The sequence below is a fragment of the Equus quagga genome, chromosome 16, assembly GCF_021613505.1.
Source record: "Equus quagga isolate Etosha38 chromosome 16, UCLA_HA_Equagga_1.0, whole genome shotgun sequence".
NCBI classification, from domain to species: Eukaryota; Metazoa; Chordata; class Mammalia; order Perissodactyla; family Equidae; genus Equus; species Equus quagga.
Genome location: NC_060282.1, coordinates 35,782,740 through 35,794,912, shown reverse-complemented (window position 1 = coordinate 35,794,912; position 12,173 = coordinate 35,782,740). Strand labels below are relative to the sequence as shown.

The following is a 12,173-nucleotide window of genomic DNA, read 5'->3' as shown; positions in this document are numbered from 1 at the left end:
CTGTATTTTCCAGATCTTCTATGAGAATCTTTTTTATAAAAAGGAATTTAAAAAAATAAACAAAGACTAGGGAATAGGCAGAAACTGAAAACAACCCAAATTTACATCAGCAAGAAAACAGATTTAAAAATTGTGGCATATCCAAACCATGAAATACTACCATTAATACAAAAGGAGAAAACCTGCTACAGGTGCTAAGTAAAAACACCAGACACACAGTTCCATTTGTACACTACTCTAAAAAAGGCAAAATCACAGTGAGAGAAAGCACAACAGTGGTTTTCAGGGGCAGGGAGTACACAGCGGGTGAGGGACAGACAATGCAAAGGGACACCAGGGAACTTTCTGGGATGATGAAAATGTTCTATATCTTGATTGTGGTGGTGGCTACACAGCATATACATTTGTCAAAACTCACAAACTGTACACTTAAAATGGGTGAATTTCATTGTATGTAAATTATACTTCAATAAAGCTGATTTATAAAATAAATAAGAGTAGAGAAAGTTGAAAACATTTTATTAAGGTGAATGACACCATCAAAAACTGAACAAACAACACTACTTTTGCTGTATAGGTAAGACAAATTGTGTCTTTTTTTACATATAAAATAACATTAATTTTTAACGCTTTATTTAATACCCCAACAAAAATGAGAATGTCACAAAGCACAGTTATCTAAAAATTTACCATATTTCTCATTTTGAAGGGGTTTATTACTACTACACTGCCTCTAACAAGAAAGTGACATGAAGTATGATCTCATTAGACAATAAGTTCTAATAGCCACGTTCAATTTACTAATAGTCTCACCTGTAGATTTTAACGTAGAAGAATGTAACAAACTTCTCACAAGACTTAATCTTATTCGTCAATGTGCCCCACAGAACATCGCTTCATTTCAAGAATCCCATCTTACCATCGTTACATAACCATTACAAAGCGAGTGCTGATAAAGCGCTATCACACCGGAGGCTAAGAGACAGCACTGAGCTGTAAAGAACCTTAGGAGTCCAGTGGGATGCTGCCCCTCTGTCTAAGGCTACAATCCAAACAAGTTCTCTCTCTTTCTTAAGAATGTCAAGTTTTCTACATGTTAGAACCCAATTAGTCTTATCATGTAAAATTATCAAAACTGTCAATCAAAAATAAGCATTTATGGGGCCGGCCCAGTGGCGCAGCAGTTAAGTTTGCAAGTTCCGCTTCGGCAGCCCGGGGTTCGCAGGTTCAGATCCCGGTTGTGGACATGGCACCGTTTGGCAAGCCATGCTGTGGCAGGAGTCCCACATATAAAGTAGAGGAAGATGGGCACAGATGTTAGCTCAGGGCCAGTATTCCTCAGCAAAAAGAGGAGGATTGGCAGCAGTTAGCTCAGGGCTAATCTTCCTCAAAAATAAAAAAAAAATAAGCATTTATGTGACAGCAGGATTTCTAAACAGATTAAATTTTAATATTAAGGTTTTTTTAGGTGTATGTGTTTTTTAAAGTCTTCAAATCTGAGATACATACTGAAAGTTTATCAATTATCTGATGGAAGGGAATCAAGAGGGAAGAGGCTTGAAACCAGACTGGCCATGAGTTGCTAACTGTTGAGACTGGGTGATGACTGTCGTACATGAGTGTTCGTTTCACCATCCTCTCTACTTTTGTACATGCTTGAAATTTTCAATAAAAAGCTTACAAATAATTGTCAGAATAAAACTTAAAACTCAACTATAAAAACAAATCAACAATTCATAATCACAGGGAGCCAGGAGAGCAGGCTATTTTCACTTGCTCAGAAAGCCAAGGTGTCAAAATGACAGAAACACACCATAATTGGCATTTGTTTTCTTAATTAGAAGTATGCATGATAAACACAGGAGGCAGAAGACACAAGTAGATCCTCCTGCAACACAAAATCGCTCCCTTCAATACACCCTCTAAGATCCACTGAAGTGTAATCTGACACAGTTTTCAGTGATTAAACTGTTCTTTAGAGACTATTTCTTTTTTTTTTTAAAGACTTTTTTCCTTTTCCTCCCCAAAGCCCCCAGTACATAGTTGTATGTTTTAGTTGTGGGTCCTTCTAGTTGTGGCATGCCGCCTCAGCGTGGTGCAATGAGCGGTGCCATGTCCGCGCCCAGGATTTGAACCGAGGAAACACTGGGCCGCCTGCAGCGGAGCGCAGGAACTCATCACTTGGCCACGGGGCTGGCCCCTTTAGGCATTATTTCTTAAAAAACCTAATTGTTAAGGGAAAATCCTGACCCTTCTTAAGTCCATCGCATTATTCCCAGTTGTACTCCAGCGTAATGTGTCATTTCCATCACAGGTGTCTGCCTACTCCTAAGCCTACAATTTAGTCAATGATTTCTTGATTTATAAAATTGACCTGCCCTTGTTTGTTTTGATTTTCAATTTTTTCTTTGGCTACTTCATACCCTGTCTTTAATCCTACTTTCCTTAATCAACTTCATTTCATCATTTTAGTTAAGCTCACCTGTACTTTCCCAGGACAGTCACTCTAGCATTGTTGTTTCTAGGTAACAACCTCAGTAATCAAATAGTGAGATTTCCCACTGGTTTGGTGATGCGATGCTCTATCCCACACAGACTAATACTTGTGTTTTTGGTGTAGCACACTGAAATTTTAGGCAGCTTTCAGCTATTATAACCTCTTCCCACCACAACCTTTGTTCAGCTCCACATAATCCCTGTCATATTTTCTGGCTCCTACTGAGAGGGTGAGCATATGCCGGAGTCTTTAAAACCCAACAGTTTCTAATAAAAATAAGGACTACTTACTAAATGCCACACTCTATGCAAAAAATCACTTTCTATGTCAATGCTGTCCAACAGAACTGTCAGTGATGATGGCACCATTCTACATCTGCACTCTCCAACATGGTGGCCACAAGCGACATGCGGCTACAGAGCACTGGAAACATGGATAGTGTTACTAAGGAACTGACTTTTTAATTTTATTTCATTTTAATTAAAAATTTCAATGTAAAGAGTCACATTTTGAGACCAACCATTTTTATTGCTCAAATTTTTCCTCATAAAAGTCATTTCCACTTAGTTTTACATCTGTACCTACGCATTCAAGATCTAGGACAGAGTTCCTCAACCTCAGCACAACTTAGACAGGATAATACTTTGTTGTGGTGGGCTGTCCTGTGCATTACAGGATGTTTAGCAGCATCTCTGGCCTCTGTCCACTACAGGCCAATAACAATGCCCCAGCTATGACAATCAAAAATATCTCCAAACACTGCCAAATATCCGCTGGGGGGCAAAACCGCACCTGGCTGAGAACCACTGAGCTAAGACTAAGAGTCTGGATTCTGCACTCAATGCTAACGACATTCTAGGGCAATTTCTTTGAGTTCCTGCTTTTCTATTTGGAAACCATTAACACATAAGAGTAGTTAAAAGTAACCATCTCTTCACAGTATTTTCCACAGAACTATATTATAATATTTGTGTTTTCCCACTCAATATCTCGACTGTTCCACATCCACCTTGAGGTGGGTACTACGCCTGATTTAGAGACTGCAGTGTGTAGGGGGTGGGGAGGAGGAGAGACAGGGAGTGAGGTTCTAAGTGGTGAAATGACTCGCCTATCATAACACAGTTAATAAGCAGGTGGGCAGAGACTAACCCACGTTTAGAAATTCCAAATTTCAAACTCCCCTCTACACTATCTTACCTTGTAGCCTTATAGCACCTAAAGGGGAACCGCCTTAGAGAAAAACTCTTTTGATATGACAGTGTCAACCAAGACTGTTTATGATTGCACGACACATTACAACGCCAAAAAACTCAAAGGAAAATTCCACACGTAGACAAACAGTGAGAAATGGTTTGCACTGTAACCAATCTGCATCCCAGGGAGTAATTCAGGACAGGGACAAGTCATGCCACACCCACACCACCTTAAAAAGGCCTCTCCTAACCTAGTACTAGGAAAGGGTTAAGAGGGTCAGCCCCTGACAAAAGGCCTAAGGCAATCTGGAGCCCTGGAGGGAGAAGTTGAGGAGAAGAGGAAATCAAAACTCCAAAAAGACAAGTGTCTGCTCTAAGGCTGGGATGCCCCAGAAAGCAGAAATATCCCTGAACACAGGCCACATGGAAGAAGGGAAAGAGCCCCAGACTTTAAAAAGTCAGAAGACTGAGCCAGCCCTGATGGCCTAGTGGTTGAAGTTCAAGGCACTCTGCTTTGGTGGCCAGATTCAGTTTCAAAGCACGGAACCACACTACTCACCTGTCCATAGCCATGTTGTGGCAGTGGCTCATGCAGAAGAACCAGAAGAACTTACAACTATACACAACTATATACTGGGGTTTTGGGGGAGGAATAAGAAAAAAGGAGAAAGACTGGCCACAGAGGTTAGCCTAGGGCAAATCTTCCCCTGCAAAAAAAAAAACAGTGAGAAGACCCATCACGTGGACCTCACTTGTCAGTAACTCACTGTGTACCCCTGGATAAATTCAGTAAATCTCTGGGCATGTTATGCAATTCATTAGTGAAAAGATTGGTCTACATGACTGGCATTTTCCAGGTCTTACTGAGCAGGCACTTCCAGCTCTCCTCTCAACCTCAACATGCAGAACTATGTTCATAAAACTGTTTTCGCTATTTCTCTGAGACAGTCAGGAACAAAGCAGTAACTCAAGAAATTCACCAGAAAGAAAATCAAAATGTCACAAAAATATCTGAGCACTGAATGGTTTCAATCCAACACAATGAATATTTGCTGAGGGCCAGCCACTCTGCACCAGGGACCTTGTAATCACTTCAGGAAGCCATAACCAACTCCTAGGCTCTCTGAATTCCCCTATTTGCCCTAGCGATCCCCACCTATATTCATCAACTGCATTCATTATTTGGTCTCCCAGGGCCAATAATTAAAGATTTTAACCGAATATACAAAGACTATCACGGAATTAGCAAGTTTGAAAACACAAAGTAAGAGAAAAATATGAGATACAACTTTCTTTTTAATGCTGAGTGCATTTTAGATGTTTGAGACATCACACTATTTCATGAACAAAATATTTGACTTTTAACAGGATGTGGCTATTTAAAGAAAAACTTATTTGCAGAAGAAAATATTGATGTTTGAGGGCCTAAGTTTTAACTGAGCAATTTATTTGCAGTACCATACTGCCTGTCCAACCTTATGCTTTTGGGGTAAAGAATAAAGTCTACCTACTGAAAGCCTTTTTCATCCAAAACTATCATTTGTTCATTTGTGACATTTTAGATACATTTTTCATATAAAAATCCAGCCATGGTAGCGCACTCTTTTCTATTACCAAAACTTACTAAACCTTGGTAAAGTTTTTATCTGAAGGCAAAAATATTCTGGGCTTCTTGTTCTAGCTAGTTAAACGGTTTCAGAAAACCAACCTCTTTTGGGAACTGATTTTTCTCAAGCAATGCAACAATAAGTTGATCCTACTACTCTGCAACTAGGTATGCAGAGGATCCTTCCTTTTGAAGGGGAGACACAGAAAAGCTGGATCCACCATAAGTTAGCTACTTCAAAACTTAGGGTGGATGACCTCCTCAGGGGCTGCCTTCATAAATGTCAACAGACCAGCCATTTTTACAGCTACCAGACACAACTATATGTCCCTAAAATTTTACCTAGAGTCTTTTCCCATTTTTTCAAATATCTGCCACTGTGAGGCACACATTTTATGATCTGAATCAAGTCCACTTGTCTTTTTTTAATTCCATGAAATGAAAATTCAAGATGACCTAAATATTCTTAATATTGTACACTGACACTACAGAAATTAAAAACAAAGCTGATTACCTGTTTATGCTAGGAACAAAAAAAAGAAAAGGTAGCTTAAAAAAAGATACATTACTTGTAAATTTCTCAGACTAACTGAAGCAAAAGGCAGGCTCAAAAATGAATCAAAGTGCCCAATGCAACTGGAAAAGAGGTTTTGGCATGCACAGTCAATTGAGTAAGCTAGTCAGGACTCTCGGTATATAAAGTGAGGACTACTATAGAAAACATGCCCTACTTTTCTCCTCCCCGTGCAATTTTCTAAGTTACAAGACAAGTTACACCACAAGCACTACCAACTTGGTTCTATGAATGACAGGAGAGCTATTCTCACCACTAGCCTGGTTCTAAAATTTACCAAAAAATCTTATGTCAATGTCTTAAAAAGACCTCAACGAAATAGGATCAAAGTAAGGCTCACATAACAAAATGTTAAAATGAGTGACTCAAAACTCCAAATGGTTAATATTTTCAGAAAGTATTCCAAAAGTTTCACAAACATGTTAAACACAATATGGCTGCAGCAAAGATTAGACAAATCTGAACTCAGTGCCAGAAACCCAGCCGCCAGCTCCCGGATTGAAAAGCTGTCCGCCCCACCTGAGGCGGTTAGATACTCCGAGACAGAGGCTAGGATCTCAGCAGCAAGTTAGGCCTCTTCCTCCCTCCGGGAAGCGCATGACAAACAGGACGTCATGCAATTTGTCACCCGGTCACTTAGCAAAAATTCTATCTAACTTCTGAACTTGGGTCCAGCCAGCCTTCTATACTCAAAAGAAACAGCAGCCAAAGTATTGGGGGAGAGGCAGGCTTAAAATGCCCCACTTTCTGACCCTACAGACATTTAGCCCATTAGATCTCAGTCCCAGATTCTAAGACTTGCTTTAATGGAGGCCTCCCTCAACCACCTCGGAGTCTCTGTTTTGCAACGGTGAAGGAACTTTTCCTGCTTTATCTCAGTTCCTGAGAGCATGCGGCTCTGCAATTCAATATCCTAAACTGGCAGGGAACGGCAGAGGAGGGAAGGGGGAAAATCCACGGCCAAAACAGCCTTCTTATGAAAGACAAAAAAAATCTTAATTCCTCCTCCGCCCATAGCAAAACCCATCCCAGAAATTTACAGCGCGTTAAGAAAGGCAGCATTGCGAACTGCAAACGTAAGAGTTTTCCTTTGACTCTACGCACGGTTTTCAGCTGTCAAATTACAACTCAGGAAAACACTATCATTAGAATAAAAAAGGAAACAAAAAAAGCTCGCACCATAGGGGCTGGGAGCAGGAGCTGCCAGCACCGTTCCGGGAGAAGGAGAGCAAAGGGAATCCAATCCACTTCCCCACCCCCGCCTGAATTCAACCCCTCCCCAGGCTGGCAAACCTCACTGCAGGGGCTCAAATTTAATAATAATAACAATAATCATGGCGCTTCCTCCCTGCCCCCACCCCCACCGCGATCTGCCGGGAATCAGCCTCCCCCCTCCCCCGGGATCTCCAGGCTTGGCTGGTCCAGACCACCCCACCGGACACAGCTCCCGGGGGCCGGGCGAACCCAGCCTACCCCGGGGCCCCTCGCCCCGCTTCTCTTCTTCCCTCTCTTTTTACCTCCACCATCCCCCATCCGCATTGTCTGTCTCAATTCAACTTTGACTAATATGGATTCCTCGGGCCTGGGCCGGGCGGTAATTACAGCCCGCCCCCCCGGGAGCCGGATTCCCCCCCCCCACCATCTCCGCGGAGTTCAACACGGCTCCTCGGAGGGATACCGGGGGGAGGCTGCAGCGCGCTTTTCCGTCTACACCGCGCTCCCCCCACGGCCCCGGACCCCCGGGACCAGAAGTTTGCCCCGGAAGGGGCCTAGCCGGGGGCAACGAGGACCCCCTGGCCGGCCGGCCGGCGCGTAAACACGGGCGCCTGCCCCGGCGCGGCCCCGTGGGGGAGGGGAGGGCGGGGAGGCGCCCCTCCCCCCGCCCGCCCGCCCGCCCGCCGGCCCTATTACCTGTCATTGAGCTGGTCCTCGGTGCCCGGCAGCGGGTGAACCACGAAATGGATGGACGTCATGGTGCTTCCTTCTCGTCCTCCTCCCGAGGACGGCCCCCTCCCGCTCTCGCCCGCCCCCCCGTACCCCCTTCCCCTCCCCAAAACCCACAGCCGCCGCCGCCGCCGCCGCCTCCCAGTCCCCAAATGGAGGGAAGCAAATGCGCAGGGGCCGCCGCCACCTCCCTGCCGGGCGTGTGTCCGCGGCCCCGCGGTCCGGCGGGGCGGGCAGGAGGGCGAATCAACACGCCACCCGCTCCCCGGGCGACAGCGCGCAGGAGTGCGAGGCCGGCGGCCGGGAACCGGGGCGCGCAGCCGCCAGCGGCAGCCGGGCGGCGGGAGAGGGGGCGACTGGGGAGGGCGGGGCGGGCGGCGGGCTGCGGGGACGGTGTGGTCCCGGCGGCGGACGGGGACTAGGGGGAGGTGGGGAGGGAGATGAGCCCGCACCGCGCGTCACTGGCGAGAAGCCGCCGCCGCCGCCAGCGCCGCCGCCGCCATCTTCACTTCTGCCCCAGTTTCTCCGTCTCGCAGGCTCCGCTCCCGAGCGGCGGGGGAGGGGCGAACGGGAGGAGGAGGAGACCGGCGGGCGGGGGCCCGGCTGCGAGGGGGCGGGGCTCCGGGAAACGGGCGGTAAGGCCCTTTCGATTGGGCGGCTCAACGTTGTCGGGCCACGACGCTGTAAGGTGCGTGCGGATTGGCCCGCTCGGCCCCGAGCCCGGCCCCCCGGGGGGTGGGCCAGCTCCCGAACGAGTGTTCCGGAGAGCACGTGTTAGGGAAGGCGGAGGCGGAGGGGCGAGCCCGCCCGGCGGCTGGAGGCCGGGAGGGAGGCGGAGAGTGTGTCCCCGGGGAGGTGGGAGGGAAGAGGGGCTCCAGCGCTCTCTCCCTTTGATTTCCCTGAGGCAGCCGTAATTATTTTGCGGACCCTGAGGGGTTTTTTGTTGTTGTTTCTCTTTCTTTATCCGCAATTGTATTTAAAGTGGCAGTGTAAAATCGGTTAAGGGGCAAGAAATGCACAGCCTTTATTGGAGAAGTAAGGTAGTTATATAAGGACCTTTCCAGAAAGTCCTATCGTAGAATCTTAGAACTGACTTTGCAGCAACTTCTTTATCACCCTAGTCTCTCCCAATTTCTCCACCACCACCATCGTCACGTACCCGCACAAAGACAAAATGTGGAAATTTCCACCCATTTCCTGATGTAAATGATTCATGATTTTTTTTTACTACTTTTAAATGAAAGCTGATATATCAGTTTTACAAAGGCGTGCTTCAACTTATGTTCAGTGGGATCCTAACGGGGAATTCCTGAATGGATCAATCTGCTTTTTTCCAGGGAACCAGCTCATAGCTTTCTTCTCAAAGGCTTCCATGGCCCCTTCAAAAAATCGAGTATTTCTTTCAAGACAAAAAGTGAAAACATGAAGCCTCTTCTCCAGCCTGCATGGATGTTCGTTAAATCAGGGGTCCTGTGAAACGTTTTTAATGTTAAATACCAGTGTTCTTCTGTTAACGCATTATATACAAATACACTTCTGCTTAGGAAGTTCTTTTGAGCAAAATATATGAAAATTTATTTATAAATCAGGATAGAGTAGGTACCCCTTGAGACAGATAACGGAACACTTTTGTAGGTCACCAGCTCCAAATTTGGCCCAGATTAGTTTATACTAAGAAGTGATTTCAAGGCCACTATTTATTAGAAGTCCTGCCAGCCGTGGGGAAGCAGGTAGATCAATGGACACAGCTAGTTTGAGAGCCAGACAGACCTGGATTTGTGTCCTATTTCTGCTAGTTTACTATGTGACCTTGATTAAGTTATTTAACCTATCACAGTGTCTGTTTTTCATTTGTAAAATGTTGCATAGTAATAGATCTACCTAGGGTTGTGGTGAAGTCTATGTAAGATAATGTATGTCAAGCACCTGGAGCACTTCATAACACTTAGTAGGCTCAGGAAATGGAAGTTTTTATTTGTCAGGTGCTCACTCTGTACCACTTTATACACTCATGCCTTTTAATACTCAAATCACACTGCGGGGGGTGGGGGGGGTGCAGTAATATTATCCCTGTTGTACAGATGAGGACACTGAGGCTCAACACCTCTGGTAAGTGCTGAGGCTGAGACTTAAACCCGAGTCGCCTAACTCTGATTCCACTGCTCTTTCCACTATAGCACAGCTGCCGTCTACTTAATAATTTAAAAGGAACAGACTATTCAAAGCCAATAGGAAAAATGTGATATGATAAATGCAATAAGAGTGCTGTGGAAGTTAAAGGAGGAAGTGATTCCTGCCAAGAGAATTAAGAAAAGTCATTTAAGCTGAGCTTTCAAGAATGTTCTGGACAAACAGAGTATCTAGCTTAAACCTAGTCATTTTTAGATTTACCCCCGGAACAAACTCCACACCATACCCATACTTGGCTTCATTACTCTTTCTTCCAAATCTGTCTTTCTTCATCTTTTTGTTGTGCTTCCACCCTGCTTCCAACTTGATTTACCCACTCCTAGTTTCCTAGAGCTGAGACTTTCTCTCCTGGTTGAAGGCCGGTCTCCTGCCTCTAGGCAGTCCATTCAAACTGCCCACTTGGTCTTTGTTTGACAACCATCTTGGCATTGCGACCTTTTTGTTGTCCCAGGCTGGCACATTAGAGAGAATTTTCTTCTCCCAGGACCCCAAAACTTTGCTGGGTCACACTTTGAACAAGGAAAAACAAGAATACAGGCATGGAGTTGTGCATGCCCGTCACGTGGGGGGAGGAGAAGGGAATATAGGTAGGGAATGGTGGTAAGCAGTGTTCAAGCAGAAGCTCTTTGAAGAGTCAAAGTGGAATACAAGCCTAGAAAAGGAGGCTGAAGGGCTGCTTTTCTAATAATTTGCACTAATTCTTCCTTTGAGAACAACTAGAAAAGTCAGACAAAATATTTCTTTAAATCTGCTTAAAAGCACAGGAGAGTTAACAAAATAATGATAAATTACCAAACCGGGATCCAAAGGATGAATAAGACCCAAAAAAGTGAGTCCTCTGTTTGGAGCCACTTTTTCTGCTGGGATAAGTGCCAATTCCAGGAAGAGGGAGAAACCAAGAGGCTGAGCGGTTCTTCTGACAAGTGCTCAGAGCTAAGACAACAGGGATTGAAGTCCAAGGTCCCCCAATGCAGTGTGGAGTGCTAAGGAACCCCTCTCACTTTGTGTTGAACCCTGAAGGACTGCACCCCCGAAATAGGTCATGTCTTAGATTTGGTTTCCCTGAAAACAGACCTCGAGACAAGGATTTGGCTATAAATAGTTTATTTAGGAAGTGATTGCAGGAAGCACTGTGTGGGGATGGAGAAATGAGACAGGGAAGGGAGAAAATCTAATAAAATATGGGCCATAAATGTTTTACCACTGTGGGCCACTGGAATTCAATCCCACTGGGGACCATCTGAGAGGCTGTGTGGGACACACCTCAAAGTTATCCTCACTGAGCAGGGAGGGAGCTATAGGTATTTATCCATCAACCCATCCCTTGGGTTGTTAACTCTCTGACAGTTCCAGCTTTCCCCACTTGTGCACAGAACACATTCATACAGCCAAAGATAGCTCAAGAATGAAAGAGAAATAAAGACATTCACACACACAAAAAAGAAATGTGAGAAATTTTTAGCAGTCAACTCATACTAAAGGGTATTCTTTAAGCAAAAGGAAAAGAATTCCCCATTGTAAGTTCAGAGATGCATAAAAAGATGAAGAAGAATGAAAAGGGAAAATATGTAGGTATATGAATGTTGACTGATGAAACAATGGGGCTTAAAAATCCAAAACACTGACCACACGAAGTGTTAGCAAGGATGTAGAGCAACAAGAAGTCTCATCCATTGTTGTTGGGAATGCATGATGGTGCAGCCACTTTTGAAGAAGTTTGGTGGTTTCTTACAAAACCAAACATACTCTTAACATATGACCCAGCAGTCGTGCTCCTTGGTATTTACCAAAGCATTTGAAAATTTATGACCATACAAAAACCTGCACGCAGATGTTTATAGCAGCTTTAGTCGTAATTGCCAAAACTTGGAAGCAACCAAGATGTCCTTCAGTAGGTGAAGGCATAAATAAACTGTGGTACATCTACACAATGGAATATCACTCAGCACTAAAAAGAAATGAGGTATCAAACCATGAAAAAACATGGAGGAACCGTAAATGCATGTTACTAAGTGAAAGAAGCCAGTCTAAATGGGAACATACTCTAGATTCCAACTATATGACATTCTGGAAAAGGTAAAACTATGGAGCCAGTAAAAAGATCAGGGGTTGCCAGAGGTTAGTAGAGAGAGAAAGATGAATAAGCAGAGCACAGAGGATTTTTAGGGC

General features: G+C 44.7%; 1 protein-coding gene across 4 annotated transcripts in view; it reads right to left on the bottom strand.

Annotated features, from left to right (window-relative positions):
- Positions 1-7,912, bottom strand: part of UBR5 (ubiquitin protein ligase E3 component n-recognin 5) — a 122,440-nt gene extending 114,528 nt beyond the window's left edge. For all 4 annotated transcript variants that reach the window (XM_046642374.1, XM_046642377.1, XM_046642375.1 and 1 more), the window contains exon 1: positions 7,782-7,912. In XM_046642374.1, the coding sequence (XP_046498330.1) occupies positions 7,782-7,843 (62 nt within the window). In that variant the 5' untranslated portion in view covers positions 7,844-7,912. The remainder of the gene's footprint in view (positions 1-7,781) is intronic.
- Between the last annotated feature and the right edge of the window lie 4,261 nt (positions 7,913-12,173).